The sequence below is a fragment of the Mesoplodon mirus genome (assembly GCF_964341445.2).
Source record: "Mesoplodon mirus genome assembly, chromosome: 6".
Classification (NCBI taxonomy): domain Eukaryota; kingdom Metazoa; phylum Chordata; class Mammalia; order Artiodactyla; family Ziphiidae; genus Mesoplodon; species Mesoplodon mirus.
In genome coordinates, this window is record NC_138982.1 from 141440490 (window position 1) to 141456532 (window position 16043).

A 16043-nucleotide genomic window follows, 5' to 3' on the forward strand; every position below is an offset into this window, starting at 1 on the left:
GTTGAGCTGAGAGGCGTGAGCTCAGACAGCCTTGGGCCCCTCGCCAGTCCCCACCTGGCACTTGTCTGTGTTACTGTCAGGATTTGTCTGACTCCGCGTTCCCTCGCAGGGGTGTGTTGGGGGGAGTCCTCTTTGCAACTCTCAAAATGGTTATCAAAGTGTTTGTTGCCACATCATCTGGGTCCATAGCGGTAGGTGTCTGATGGAATTTGGGGGCTTTCTTCCTGTCCTATTTTCTGAATAACTCAAACTTGGAAGTAGAAGGAGGGGGTATGGCCCAGTGCTGGCTTTACATGTCTTTTTGGGGCGTGTGTAAGTAAGCCTGTGAGCCTTTTGCTTTCTGCCTTGGTTTGAATGGTGTGAAGAAGTGCGTGTGATCTGGGACAGCTGGGTGTGAAAGGGGATTCAAGGAAGGGGGTGTGTTTGATACTAGAACTTTATTTATTTATTTATTTATTTATTTATTGCCACGTTGGGGCTTCGTTGCTGCACGTGGGTCTAGTTGCGGCAAGCGGGAGCTACTCTTCGTTGCGGTGCATGGGCTTCTCGTTGCGGTGGCTTCTCTTGTTGAGAAGCACGGGCTCTAGGTGCGCGGGCTTCAGTAGTTGCACCACATGGGCTCAGTAGTTGTGGCACACAGGCTCCAGAGCGCAGGCTCAGTAGCTGTGGTGCACGGGCTTAGCTGCTCCACAGCATGTGGGATCTTCCTGGACCAGGGCTCGAACCCGTATCCCCTGCACTGCAGGCAGACTCCTAACCACTGCGCCACCAGAGAAGTCCCCGATACTAGAACTTTTAACATGTGATTTGTGTCGTGTTGTGTCTCATATATGATAGAATGGGAGGCTTTTCTTTTTGGTGGAATGTTTCTGCCATTCCTTCTGCAAGACAGACTAATTTAAAATTGCAAATAAATGACACTTTGTGTAACAATATTTGGAGCATATGATGGGCCAGATTACTAAAATGACTCCTGGGTGTAATTACTTGTGTATGCAATGTAATCCTAATGAAAGTGTAAAGTTAGCATGTGTAATACTATTATTTGAGGATAATGATGTCACAGTGACAAGAACAAACATCTCTAAGGCTAAAGATTTAAATGCTCTAGGAATCCAAACAGACCAAAAACAGGTACTAAAAGCTGACCTCCAAAGCACTGCTTTGTCTGATTTCCTTGGGACCAGGCTGGGAACCACGCATTGATCTCTCTAAGTCCAGCTTTCATTCTGTGCCTTAAGAAATAGGGGTAAGGGAGGGACTCGTTTATCCTTGGAAATGATTCAGGCTTTGATTTTAGGCTTGAACCTGCAGTGTCTATCTGGGACCGACATTTTGACCAGCATTTTAGCATCTAGGAGGCTGTGGAGAGAAAAAGAGTTTTATTAATCCTGAGAGTTGAAGACCAGCATAGGGGCTGTTTCCTTTTATATCTGATTCCTGGAACTTCTCAGGTTGCAGCTTGGGTTTCAGTGGTCCCTCAGCCAGGGATGATACCCTAGACAAATGGTTGGCCCAGGGAACTGTCCTAATGGCAGCTCCTGAATGCCACCCGCGTTGCCCCCTCCTCGCCCCCTCCAGCCCTGAAAGTTCGCGCGGTTTCCAGAGAGGACGAGAGGAAAACATGAGCCTGGTTGTTCCTTCTGAGCACAACTGGTGGGCAACAGTTTAGTGATCTCTCGAACATCTTTTAACAGAAAACGATGAGGAACAATTCCAAATGCAGAACTGCAAAATCTTTTGTGGCTGTTGATGACCTCAGAAACTTTTAGTTGATCTACAAAAAGCACAATTTTGGATTGTTTAGATTAAAAAAAATTTTTTTTGTAGAGAATGACTTTCGTGGGCTTCAAATATGCTGTTGACACACTCATTGCTGGAAACTTTTACCACTAACCTGCCAATCTTCTACATGTTCCATAGATCAGGTCTGAGTGGCCCCATGCATTCTTCCGGAGACAGTGAGCAAACTGATGGATTTCTTAGGATTATCTGATGTCCTACATTCTTGAAGTTTGGGAGCATGATTTAGTTAGCCTGGGGGGATCTGGAGGGGTACTGTTTATTCCAGGATCTTAGAAAATCCAAGTTCATTCTGCTGCCGGAAGCAAATGTTTTGGTGCCACTTGGGACTATGTGACCTTGGGAAAGTTATTGCCCCTTGCTAAGCCTCAATTTCCTTATCTGTAAAATGAGGGTAAGAATAGTACTCATCTCATAGTGTTGTCATGAGGACTTAGGAAATAAGCAAAGGGTGCCCAGCAGGGTGTCAAGTGCTTAATAAATATTATCATTATTAGTTTTTATTTATTTATTTATGGCTGAGTTGGGTCTTCGTTGCTGTGCACGGGCTTTTCTCTAGTTGCGGCGAGTGGGGGCGACTCTTTGTTGCTGTGCACGGGCTTCTCATTGCGGTGGCTTCTCTTTTTGCAGGGCACCGGCTCTAGGTGCACGGGCTTCAGTAGTTGTGGCTCACGGGCTCTAGAGCATAGGCTCAGTAGTTGTGGTGCACGGGCCTAGTTGCTCCACCGCATGTGGGCTCTTCCTGGACCAGGGCTCGAACCTGTGTCCCCTGCATTGACAGGCAGACTCTTAACCACTGTGCCACCAGGGAAGTCCTATCATTATTAGTTAATGTTATAGTTATCAGCTATGGTTAGTTAGTATTATAATTATTATAAATATTGGTTATTAGTTAATGTTAGTTAATATTAATCAATATTTTTGTAGTTATATTTATTAGTTAATATTAGAAGATCTGCATCTGTGATGATGTTTCAGAAGAATTATCTCAAGCCACATAAATGGAAGAATTTCTGTCTTATCCTAAAGAATGAGAACTGATTTTTCCCACGGTGTGAGTGCTAATGATTTTTCCCGGCTGGGGAATTTCACCCAGAAGCTTCTTTGCAGGATGACCCCAGAGCAGCTGCCACTACTTACGCTGTGTGTGTGGCAGTTGGTCTTTGCTACTTACTTCTTCAGTCTGTGTACTTTAAAAACAGGTTCTTGCCTGTGACCTCATCAAAGAGGGCATTATGACTTCTGTTGGATGAATGAAATAAATGAAAAAGGAAAAAACCAATTGTAATCTCTTGATGAGGTTTAGACATGCAGCTGTGTATCACATCTCTATTTTAACAGTTGATGCCAAAGCGTGGTTCCATGTTTTACCACTTTACACACAGATTTGGGTGAAGAGACCCTGGGAGTAGGGGAGAAAGTTGTTGCATCTTCATGGATGACCCTCCTCTCCTCCTGAAGGCCATTGCCACAGGGGTTGGGGGACAAAGGGAGAGAGCCCTCCCTGTTTTCAAGATGCACAGCCCCTGGATCACCATCTTTAAGGACAGACCCTAATGGTGGCCCCCGGATTTTGCAATCCTTTTGCCAGTCTTGATTGAGTGTAAATATAGAGGGAAGAACATGGCTCTTGAATTAGATGGATCTGGATGTGAACCTTGGAAAATTCTTTAATTCACTGGTACCTCAGCTTTGTTATCTTAAAATGGTGATCAGGGGCTTCCCTGGTGGCGCAGTGGTTGGGGGTCCGCCTGCCGATGCAGGGGACATGGGTTCGTGCCCCGGTCCAGGAGGATCCCACGTGCCGTGGAGCGGCTGGACCCATAAGCCGTGGCCGCTGGGCCTGCACGTCCGGAGCCTGTGCTCTGCGGCGGGAGAGGCCACAGCAGTGAGAGGCCCGCATACCGCAAAAAAAAAAAAAAATGGTGATCAGAATTCTTGCCTGGCATGGCAATCAGGACGAGTCATGCCAGGGTGCCTGACTGCACAGCTTCTCGACTTGTGATGCAAAATGCTTTTCCATGCTTTCTTAATTCTCACCAGCACCCAGGATGAAGGCGGCGTTCTATCCATTTTGCAGATGAGGCAACGGACAGGCAGAACTTGTGCTCAGATAGCAACCTTCCCAGCCAGGATGGAAATGCAGGTCACCCCTCACTCAAATGCAGCGTGCTTTTTACTACAATACAGTGAACTTGTTTGGAAAGTAACTGTACAAGACAATAAACGGAACATGCCAAGCGAGTGACCCAAAGATCACTCTGATGCAGCACAGTCACCAACAGTGGCTGGTGACTTCAGGACAGAGAATGACGTGTTTGTTTTTTTTTTAATTATTTTATTGAGGTATAGTTGATTTACAGTGTTGTGTTAATTTCTGCTGTACAGCAAAGTGATTCAGTTTTCAGATTCTTTTCCATTTTGGTTTATCACAGGATATTGAATATAGTTCCCTGTGCTCTACAGGAGGACTTTGTAGTTGATCCATTCTCTATGTAACAGTTTGCGTCTGCTAATCCCAAACTCCCAGTCCATCCCTCCCCCACCCCCTCCCCCTTGGCCACCACAAGTCTGTTCTCTAGGAGGATGGCACATTCTTGTGAGTCAATGTAACAGGATAGGAAGTGAAAGCATGGAGTCCTAAGCACTGGTCCGCCAGGGAATTCCCAATGTAACAGGATAAGAAAACAGAACTCTCTCAGCCTCCACTGAGGTCCCAAAGTCTCCAAGTGACACACCCCTCAAGGACCCTGGATCCTCCAGAGGGGCTGCCCAGGAGGACGGTGCAGCCTGTGGGACCAGCAATAGCCATGGTGCCCTGGAGAGGGGAGAGAGGGTGAGAGGTGCAGGGGGGAGTGTATCTGTGGTGAGGGCTACTGGGTTGCTGTACACACCCCTACCCTTGAAACCATAATGGGGGGGTGACCTTTGGGGACTGATGCTGTGTCCCTAGGGTCAGCTCAGGAGGCCACACGGAGAAAGGCTGTACTTTGTGGTGGGAGCGGCGTCTAGTAGGGACCCTTGAACAAGGACCACCGGGGGGGGGTCCAGGGGGTGCGCCCCACTCACGTGGGCATCAGAGTGCGGGCAAAGGCCACGTGCCAGCCAGGTGAGCTCGTGCACTCCCTGCTCCCCCTCTCCCTCCTCTGGGCTCATCCTAAGACACTTCTCCAGACTCAGGCAGAAGCCAAGCACTCCAAACAGCCAGGAGAGCCATGCTCTTGACTTGAGTTTAAGTTGCTGGTGTTTGGGGAGTCCGGAGGGGCAGATTTTATTTTTCTTTTCTTTATTTGGGGGCAGTGCTGAGAAATAAAATGTAGCACAATACCGTGCAGCCAACAGTCAGTCAACTTCCTGTAGACGTAATTGCTTGTCTTGAGAGGAATCATAATAAACAGATTCTTTTTTTTTTTTTACATCTTTATTGGAGTATAATTGCTCTACAATGTTGTGTTACTTTCTGCTGTATAATAAAGCGAATCAGCTATACGTATACATATGTCCCCATATCTCTTCCCTCTGGCGTCTCCCTCCCACCCTCCCTCTCCCACCCATCTAGGTGGTCACAAGTCACTGAGCTGATCTCCCTGTGCTATGAGGCTGCTTCCCACTAGCTATCTATTTTACATTTGGTAGTGTATATATGTCCACGCCACTCTCTCACTTCGTCCCAGCTTACCCTGCCCCCTCCCCGTGTCCTCAAGTCCATTCTCTAGTAGGTCTGCGTCTTTATTCCCATCTTGCCCCTAGGTTCTTCATGACCATTTTCTTTTCTTTTTTTTTTAGATTCCATGTATATGTGTTAGCATACGGCATTTGTCTTTCTCTTTCTGACTTACTTCACTCTGTATGACAGACTCTAGGTCCATCCATCTCATTACAAATAACTCAATTTCGTTTCTTTTTATGGCTGAGTAATACTCCATTGTATATACGTGCCACATCTTCTTTATCCATTCATCTGTCGATGGACACTTATGTTGCTTCCATGTCCTGGCTATTGTAAACCGTGCTACAATGAACATTGTGGTACATGACTCTTTTTGAGTTATGGTTTTCTCAGGGTATATGCCCAGTAGTGGGATTGCTGGGTTGTATGGTAGTTCTATTTTTACATAATAAACAGATCTTCCTCTCCTGTTTTATCCATCTTTCTTTGACTTTCCAGCAGAAGAAACGTAAGTCAAGACTTTGGGAAATGTTCATCTGTGTAGAAACCGTGGAACAAAATGAAATCCTTTTCCATCCCACCTCAGGTCCTTAGGCACGATTTTCTTTTAAAGTTCTTTTTTTTAATTGAAGTATAGTTAATTTACAATGTTGTGTTAGTTTCAAGTGTACAGCACAGTGATTCAGTTAAGTCCTGAGGCATGATTAATAGAGATGGAAATAACGCTGGTGAGGGAGTGGACCTCAGCCAGGCTGAGGCTCCCAGGAGGGTACTTGAGGGGGAAGGAAGACAAGGGGTTGGACAGATAAAAGATGTTGCCTTCTGAATATTTAATTAAAAGTAAATCTGTCTGAGTGGTTAAGAATCCGCCTGCCAATGCAGGGGACACGGGTTTGAGCCCTGGTCCGGGAAGATCTCACATGATGTGGAGCAACTAAGCCCATGCACCACAACTACTGAGCCTGCCCTCAAGAGCCCGCAAGCCACAACTACTGAGCCCACGTGCCACAACTACTGAGCCCGTGTGCCTAGAGCCCGTGCTCTGCAACAAGAGAAGCCACTGCAATGAGAAGCCCGTGCACTGCAATGAAGAGTAGCCCCCTTCGCTGCAACTAGAGAAAGCCCATGCACAGCAACGAAGACCCAACACAGCCAAAAATAAATAAATAAAAAATAGATACATTTATAAAAAAAATAAAAGAGGGCATCTTTCATTCTGGGAGTGAATTCTTTGACGGAAGAGAGAAAACTGTAATTGTTTCTGGGGAAGGAGTTCGAAGCCTTCAAGATGGCCACATTCACAAAGAAATGGCATTCGGTAGATACAGTCCTTGTACGTGAACCAAGGGTAGAGAAAAGGGCCCTAGGATGTTCTCACTTAGGTGTGGCTGGCACTCTGATCTCAGTTGAAGAGCTGGGTGTGAGTGTGAAAGGAGAACAGGGTTATTTTACTGCATTTCTCTTCAATATTCTGGGAGAAATATCCACCAGCTTTTCTAGCTTTTTTTTCTCTCTTTCTCTTCTAATAATCTCCATGTGGGCTTTTCAGTTTCCTGTATTATTTCTAAAACTGCTTTTGTTCAATGTGACTCGTTCCTATTTTCATAACTGTGAATAAAGTGCCTTTTAATGTGGGTATACTTGGTATTTGAGTTTCATGGTAAATTGTCTTTTTTTCCTTCTCTCTATCATCTTTTTCTTTGTAAGCAATTCTTACTTATTTTTTGGCATTAAAGCTTAGCAGAGAATTAAAAGTATTTTGAAGGCTTCAAATAAAAGCTATGATGAGAGCATTGCTATTTTTATTACGTCAATTATACATCAATGATTTAAACATGGATGAGATTAAGATTTCAGAATTTAAATGATGACCCTGTTGATCCTATGGAATGAAGAGCTATGATGTTATGGATTTCCTTGTTTAAATATTTAGCGATATTATTTGTGTTGTATGGTATAGTTGAAGGAAGGGCTTAATTTATGTAAATATAAATAAAATGTTTTTTTACAAACTGTCTAATAGTAATCTCTCTACTCTTGACCAGATTAGGAAGAAACAGCAAGAAGTAGTGGGCTTTTTGGAAGCTAATAAAATCGATTTTAAGGAGTTCGATATTGCTGGAGATGAAGACAATCGGAGGTGGATGAGAGAGAACGTTCCCGGAGAGAAGAAACCTCAGAATGGGATTCCTCTGCCCCCACAGATATTCAACGAAGAGCAGTACTGTGGGGTGAGGTTTGGTTTTTTGGAAAAGTCTTCTGCATGTGTGTTTATCAGAAGTCATTTAAAGCAGATCAATTTCGAGGCAGCATTTGAATTTTTTTGGACATTTTTCAGGTCATGATCTATTTCTACCATTCAGTACCTGGATGGTAGATCCATGGTGAAGGGTCAATAGTTCAGACTTACAAAATGATGGAAACAATAAAATAATGATTCAGAAGTTCTTGGGATTCTTTTAGGTTCCTTATTTTGTTTAGAAGAATTGAGGTCACTTGTTCAAGCAAAATACACATTTAGTTGGAAAGAAATTCTGGTCAACCTTGCAGGGTACACATACATGCTCCCACAGGGACACTAGGTATGTTTTCAATTTTGTAAGGAATAATTTGCAAAAGTAGAGTTGGTGTAAATGTATCTAAACAGTTTAAAAACTGTTCTGGACACCCTTCCTCCTTGTGAGGACACAGCTGAAGATGGCCATTTATCAACCAAGAAGGGGGCTCACCAGACACTGAATCTGCTGGTGCCTTGATCTTGGACTTCCAGAACTGTGAGAAATAAATAGCTGTTGTTCATATACCACCCAAACACGAAAAACAAAATCTGTTCTGGACATTTTTTTATAATAACAATTTTATTTTATACATTTAGTAGTCCATTTTACCATAAAATCACTTTTTCCTCAGAGTTTATAGATTCCGCTTAGTATATCAAATTGTTGAAAGGAAACATTTAAAAACTCAAAGGGCTTTGGAGCATGAGAACTGGAGTTATCTTAGGGGTCCTCTAAGTCTTCTAGGCCATTTTTCAGACGCAGCAATCAGGGTTCTGGAAGGCAGAGGGAATCAATTGCCCAGAGCGGACTACTTCTTTTTTTAAATTAATTAATTAATTAATTAATTAATTTTTGGCTGCATTGGGTCTTCGTTACTGCGCGTGGGCTTTCTCTAGTTGCAGTGAGCGGGGGCTACTCTGTTGCGGTGCGTGGGCTTCTCATTGCGGTGGCTTCTCTTGTTGCGGAGCACGGGCTCTAGGTGCGCAGGCTTTGGTAGTTGTGGCTCACAGGCTCTAGAGCTCAGGCTCAGTAGTTGTGGCGCACGGGCTTAGTTGTTCCGTGGCATGTGGGATCTTCCTGGACCAGGGCTCAAACACGTGTCCCCTGCATTGGCAGGTGGATTCTTAACCACTGTGCCACCAGGGAAGTCCCAGAGCTGACTACTTCTGAAGGCTGGAGCCTGGTGTAGGAATCTTCACTCACCTCTTCTCTCCTTGCTGCACAAAACTGTTGGTCCTTTAGCTTAGCTTCTCTTTACTGTTACGTTTCTCACCTAAAGCAGGTGTCATCAAACTATAGCCAGAGGACCAAGGCCTGCAACTGCCTGTTTTGGTAAAGTTTTATTGGACACATCTGCAATAATTCACTTACCTATAGCTAATTTTGCATGATGGCAGAGTTGAGCAGTTGCAACAGAGACCACATGACCCACAAAGCCAGAAATATTTATGATCTGCCCATTTACAGAAAAGCTTTCAGGCCTTTTATTTGAATCATGAATTGTTTTGTTGTTGGGGGTTTGCATTAGTTTCCTAGGGCTGATGTAACAAAACACTACAAACCCGGTGGTTCTTATGGACTGTGTGTTTGTGTCCCCCCCAAATTCATATGTTGAAGTCCTAATGCCCAGTGTGATCGTGTTTGGAGATGGGGCCTTTGGGAGCTGATTAGGGTTAGATGAGGTGTTGAGGGTGGGGTCCCCATGATGGGATTAGTGCCCTTACAGGAAGCAGAAGAGAGAGAGAGAACGGTTTCTCTTCACCATGTGAACAAAAAGCCAGAGGCAACTGTCTGTAAACAAGGAAGAGAGCGGAACCCAACTATGATGCACCCAGGATGCACTTCTGTTATTTAAGCCACCCAGCCTATGGTATTTTGTTATGGCAGCCTGAGATATTACAGTGTCTTAAAATAACAGAAATTTGGGCCTCCCTGGTGGCGCAGTGGTTGAGAGTCCGCCTGCCGATGCAGGGGACACGGGTTCGTGCCCCGGTCTGGGAGGATCCCATATGCCGCGGAGCGGCTGGGCCCGTGAGCCATGGCCGCTGGGCCTGCGCATCCGGAGCCTGTGCTCCGCAACGGGGGAGGCCACAACAGTGAGAGGCCCGCATACCGCAAAAACAAAACAAAACAAAACAAAACAAACAAACAAAAAAAAATAACAGAAATTTATTCTCTCATAGTTCTGGAGGCCAAAGTTTGAAATCAAGGTGTCAACAGTGTTGGTTTCTTCTGGAGGCTCTGAGGGAAAATCTGTTCCCTGCCTTTCTAGTGGCTTCTGGTGGCAGACAACAATCTCTGGCATCCTTTGGCTTGTTGACATATTATGCCCATCTCTGCCTCCATCTTTACATGGTCTTCTTGCAGGTCTCTTTGTGTCTTCACATGGCCTTCTTTTTATAGATAAATAAATAAATAAATAAATTTATTTATTTATTTATTTTTGGCTGTGTTGGGTCTTCGTTGCTGTGCGTGGGCTTTCTCAAGTTGCAGCGAGTCGGGGCTATTCTTCATGGCAGGGTGCGGGTTTCTCATTGCCATGGCTTCTCTTCTTGCAGAGCACAGGCTCTAGGTGGGTTTCAGTAGTTGTGGCACACGGGTTCAGTAGTTGTGGCTCACAGGCTCTAGAGCACAGGCTTAGTAGTTGTGGCGCAGGGGCTTAGTTGCTTTGCAACATGTGGGATCTTCCTGGAGCAAGGCTCAAACCCATGTCCCCTGCACTGGCTGGTGGATTCTTAACCACTGCGCCATCAGGGAGGTCCCCACAAGGCCTTCTTATAAGGACAAAAATTCATTGGAATAGGCTCCATCCTAGTACAACACGGCCTCATGATAACTAACTACATCTGTAAATATCTTTATCTCTAAATGAGGTCACTTTCTGAGGTCCTGGGTGGACATGGTTTTATAGGGGACAGTACAGGCTGTGTGAATTTACATGGCTGTGTTAGGATTCCTCAGAGGCTTAGCTCAAAGTCCTGTGGATGTGAGAGTGTCTTCAAATAGTCTTAATGTGGCAAGCAGTTATTTAGTGGAATATATGGTCCAGTCCAGCTCTCCTGGGATTGAAGCTGGGGCTTCCCAGAGTGTAGAGAGTACTTGCTCTGTGAGGAAGGGTCCCTCTCCTGCACTCCACACTCCTCTCCCCACCCACTCCAGACCTCCTGGCCTCTGGACATCCCTCAACCCTGAGCTGAATTTTTTTTTGTTTTGAATTTGACCTTATGTTTATTTATTTATTTATTTATTTATTTATTTATATTTTTGGCTGTGTTGGGTCCCTGTTGCTGCATGCAGGCTTTCCCTAGTTGCGGTGAGTGGGGGCTACTCTGGGTTGCGGTGCGCGGGCTTCTCATTGCGGTGGCTTCTAGGCGCAGGGGCTTCAGTAGTTGTGGCATGCAGGGTTCAGTAGTTGTGGCTCGTGGGCTCTAGAGCGCAGGCTCAGTAGTTGTGGTGCGTGGGCTTAGTTGCTCTGTGGCATGTGGGATCCTCCCGGACCAGGGCTCGAACGTGTGTCTTCTGCATTGGCAGGCAGATTCTTAACCACTGTGCCACCAGGGATGTCCCTGAGCTGAATTTTTCAGAACTGCAACTCTTCTTGGATAAAGAAAGGGAGAATACGTTTTTTCGGGGGAGGTAGTGGTAATGAACAATCTTTATTTTTCATAAAAATTTTAACAATTGAAAAATTAATAGATGTGCGCACGGAAAAATTAAAATGGCTCCAAAGTTGCCTGCAGTGAAGATTCTTCTCCCTCCCATTTCCGCCCCCTCTAGTTCCTTCCTCTCAGGTGGGCCAGCTTCATGGATCTGCCACCTGGGAAGTCACACCAGACCCTGCTCAAGAGAGCTCTCAGCTTGGTTTAACGCTCTACCGGTGCTGTCTCGAAATTCATAATGATTTCTGAACAAGGGAAACATTGTTTTTAGTTTGCACTGGGGCCTGCAAATTATGTAGCCAGTCCTGCTCTGACCAACCAATGCTGGCAATTTCTTGTTTGGTCTTCCAGGAATTTTCTACATGCATTAGCAATTGCATATCACTTAAAAATGCGGGTGTACTCTGTACACTTTGTTCTTTTCACTTAATAACCATATCTCAGATATCATTGCATAGCTGCACATATTCTTTTTTAAAAAAACGGTTTCATTTTATATTGGAGTAGAGTTGATTAACAATGTTGTGTTAGTTTCAGGTGTACAGCAAAGTGATTCAGTTATACATATACATGTATCGATTCTTTTTCAAATTCTTTTCCCGTTTAGGTTACTACAGAATATTGATCAGAGTTCCCTGTGCTATACAGTAGGTCCCTGTTGGTTACCCGTTGTTTTTTTAAAATTAATTAATTAATTAATTAATATTTTGGCTGCGTTGGTTCTTCATTGCTGTGCGGGCTTTCTCTAGTTGCGGTGAGCGGGGGCTACTCTTCGTTGTGGTGTGTAGGCTTCTCATCACGGAGGCTTCTCTTGTTGCGGAGCACAGGCTCTAGGCGTGTGGGCTTCAGTAGTTGTGGCTCGTGGGCTCTAGAACGCAGGCTCAGTAGTTGTGGCGCATGGGCTTAGTTGCTCCATGACATGTGGGATCTTCCCGGACCAGGGCTCGAACCATTGTCCCCTGCGTTGGCAGGTGGATTCTTAACCACTGAGCCACCAGGGAAGTCCCTGGTTATCCATTTTAAATATAGCAGCGTGTACATGTCAACCCCAAACTCCCAATCTATCCCTCTCCCCTATCCTTCTCCCCTGGTAACCATAAGTTCATTCTCTAGGGCTGTGAGTTTGTTTCTATTTGTAAATAAGTTCATTTGTATCAGTTTTTAAGATTCCACATATAAGTGATAGCATATGATATTTGTCTTTCTCTGTCTGACTTACTTCACTTAGTATGATAATCTCCAGGTCTATCCATGTTGCTGCAAATGGCACTATTTCTTTTTTTTTTTTTAATCCCTCCCTCCCTGTCCACTTTGGTAACCATAAGTTTGTTTTCTATGTCTGTGAGTCTATTTCTGTTTATAAATAAGTTCATTTGTATCACTTTTAATTTTTTAATGTTATTATTTATTGATTGATCGATTCAGTATTTGTCATTTTTCAAATGGCATTATTTCATTCTTTTTAATGGCAGAGTAATATTCCATTGTATATATGTACCACATCTTCCTTATCTATTCATCTGTCAGTGGACATTTAGGTTGCTTCCATGTCTTGGCTACTGTAAACCATGCTGCAATGAACATTGGGGTGCATGTATCTTTTCAAGCCATGTGTTTCTCCAGGTATATGCCCAGGAGTGGGATTGCTGGATCATATACTGTTTATTTTAGTGGCTGCAAAACATTCCATTGGATGTGACATAATTTATTGGCACAGTCTTCTAATAGGGAACATTCAGGTTGTTTCCAGTCTTTCTCAGCTACAAACGATGCTGCAGGAAACCCCTTTATGGGTACAGTGCTTTGTATTCAGTCTGAGTATATGTATAGGATAAATTCCTAGAAGGTGTGCTGAGTTACAACATATACACTTCTCACCCTTCAATAGATATTAAACCTGGACTATAGTTGCACCAATTTACATTTTCAAACGTAATTTGAGTGTGGCTGTTTCCCTGTGACTTTGACAACACTCTATATGCACACTTTTGGATCTTCGCCAATCTGTTAAGTGAAAAATGTGTTCTTATTGCTTTGACTTGGATTTCTGTCTTAATGGGTGAGACTGAACATCTTTTTCTCTGTTTATAAGCTCTCTGTGTTTTTTTCTATGACTTACTATTTTTCTATTTGGTTTTAGGTAACGTTTACTGGTTTGTAAGAGTCTTTACTTTTGAAGGAAAGTAGCCCCATCACTACCATGTTGCAAATATTTCCCCATGTTTCTTCTTTGTCTTTTGACTTTTTAAAGTGATTTTTTTGGAATGCAGGACTTAAATTTTTTTTGTGCAGACAGATCTATTAATCTTTTTTTAAAAAGTGGTTCCTGTGTTGTATAGAAAATTGTTCTGCACCCTAAAATCATCAAAGGAATCATCTCATGTTTTCTTCTAGTACTTTTCCAGTGAAAGTAGTATTTAAAACCTCTTACTTTTGCTTATTTTAACTGTCCTTTTCAATCAAGGCTAGTTACGGTAGAAACAATATTGAAGCATTTTCTTTCAACCTATGTTAACTTCCAGGGTAAAAGTTCTGCAGTTATTTTCTGCTATAAAAATAAAACCTCAAAGGCATTTTTTATTCTGTTTTGCTGTGATCTAGCAATGCTTTTCATTTTAATTGTGGAGGAAGAAGAAAAGAATTCCCAAGTAAGAAAAAAGGCTTCTATTTTTAAGATGTATTTTCCTATTACAAGTATGGCTCTAATGAGATAAGCATACAAATTATTTTATGTTTAACTGTTTTTAATTCTTTTCAGTTCTGCCTTCAGAGAGGTATTAGAAGTTTTTCCTACTAGCATCTTTGCTAAATTTGCTTTTCTGCAGTCTGTGGATATTCTTAACAAAAGTTCATTAATGAGGCAAAGGACTTTGTTTTCAGAAAGTAGGTAAAAATGACAATTTGTATTGTAGGTTCTGAGTTTGAAAGGAGACTTAAAAGGTTATGAAGGATATGTCAGGTTTAAAATGGCATAAATCTACTCAATATTCTGTAATAACCTATATGGGAAAAGAATCTGAAAAAGAATGGATATATGTGTATGTATAACTGAATCACTTTGCTGCACACCTGAAACTAACACAACATTGTAAATCAACTATACTCCAATATAAAATAAAAATTAAATAAAAAAGAAAGTGATAAACCTGCTTTAAAAAAATAAAATGGCATAAATCTGGATGGTCAATGTATCTTTCCACACGATTGGAATGTGGACTGTCAGAATAATGCTACCATTTAAGTTGAATCACTGGACTCTGGATTCTTGAATGGTCACCTATATGCCATACCTGATGATGGCAGCAGGGAGAGGGGACCTCAAGGGCAAGCAGTGGCTTTCTCTGCACCAGGGCAGTGAGAGGGCTGGGTGTCACAGGTAGTTCTGAGTACCGTCGTGTCCCTGCCAGCCTGAACCCCTGCTGCTCTGGGCAGAATAGATGAAGATGTTATCGTGAGGGCATGGCAGACAACTGTTGGCTACAGAAAGGGCACACCACCGGGAAGCCAGCACAGTGGAGGCCGGGTCACCCTCCTGGCAGAAAAACACTAACAGGAAGTAGCCAACTTGTCTGTTGATGCCAAGTTGGAGTCTGTGCATTTTCGCCTAGGTGAGGGCTGGGGTGCCTGCCTGGGCCTGGACGCAGCAGCCGAAGGGGATCTTGACCATTCAGCAGAGAGGCAAGTATCTGTGGGGACTCAGGAATGCAAGAGAGGACAGGATGCCCGCCCAATTAGGGCAGGGGGAGGGCGTTCTCAACACACTGATGTTACTGAACAGGCTATTTTATTTTATTTTTTAATTAAAATTTCTTTTTCAGTATGATCACAATTTTATTATATCTTATATATAACTTTGACAGTACATATACCAACACGTTAATAAATGTTACTTTTTGTTTTGCCATTATGGGCAATTTTTCCTTGCCTTAAAAAAAATTTATTGAAGTATAATTTATTTACAATGTTGTGTTAGTTTCTGCTATACAGCAAAGTGACTCAGTTATACATATATATTCTTTTCCATTATAGTTTATCACAGGGTATTGAATCTAGTTCCCTGTGCTCTACAGTAGGCCCTTGTTGTTTATCCATCCTATATATACTAGTTGGCATCTGCTGACCCCAAACTCCCAATCCTTCCCTCCCCCACCCCCTCCCCCTTGGCAACCGCAAGTCTTGAACAAGCTATTTTATGTTATTAAAACTTTATTATGAAATGTGCCATAGATGATGAAAAATATGTAGTTTCAAGAGGGATAATAAAAATGAACAACCGTGTGCACACCATCGGTTTGAGTCACATGATATCTCCAGAAACTTAAAAGCACACTGTGTGCCTCTCCCTGATCGTGTCCAGGTCCCTTTGCACAAGAGGGAGCCAGGGTAGTGAATTTTGTGTTTACCATTTCTTTCCTTTTCTCCCATCTCCCCTGTATACACACCCAAGGAATACATTGTTTAGTTTTGCCTATTTTTGAGCTTTATATAAATGGACTCATACTATCTGTATTTTTTGAGTTGCTTCTTTCACCAACATATTTCAAAGATACAACCATGTTGATTGGTGTTGTTCCTAGTTTATTCATTTTCATTGCCTCAGAGTGGACACTGGTGTGTGTCTTAGACTGTCCA

The 16043-nt window shown here is 43.2% G+C and overlaps 1 protein-coding gene across 2 annotated transcripts in view; it reads left to right on the forward strand.

Moving 5' to 3' along the window:
- The window catches only part of SH3BGR (SH3 domain binding glutamate rich protein), a 62513-nt gene continuing 46470 nt past the window's right edge, over positions 1-16043 (forward strand). For both annotated transcript variants that reach the window (XR_014294394.1, XM_082625319.1), the window contains exons 1-2: positions 1-191; positions 7519-7704. Coding sequence is in view for 1 of the 2 variants with exons in the window: in XM_082625319.1 (XP_082481445.1) it covers positions 147-191; positions 7519-7704 (231 nt within the window). In the remaining variant the exon portion in view is untranslated. The remainder of the gene's footprint in view (positions 192-7518; positions 7705-16043) is intronic.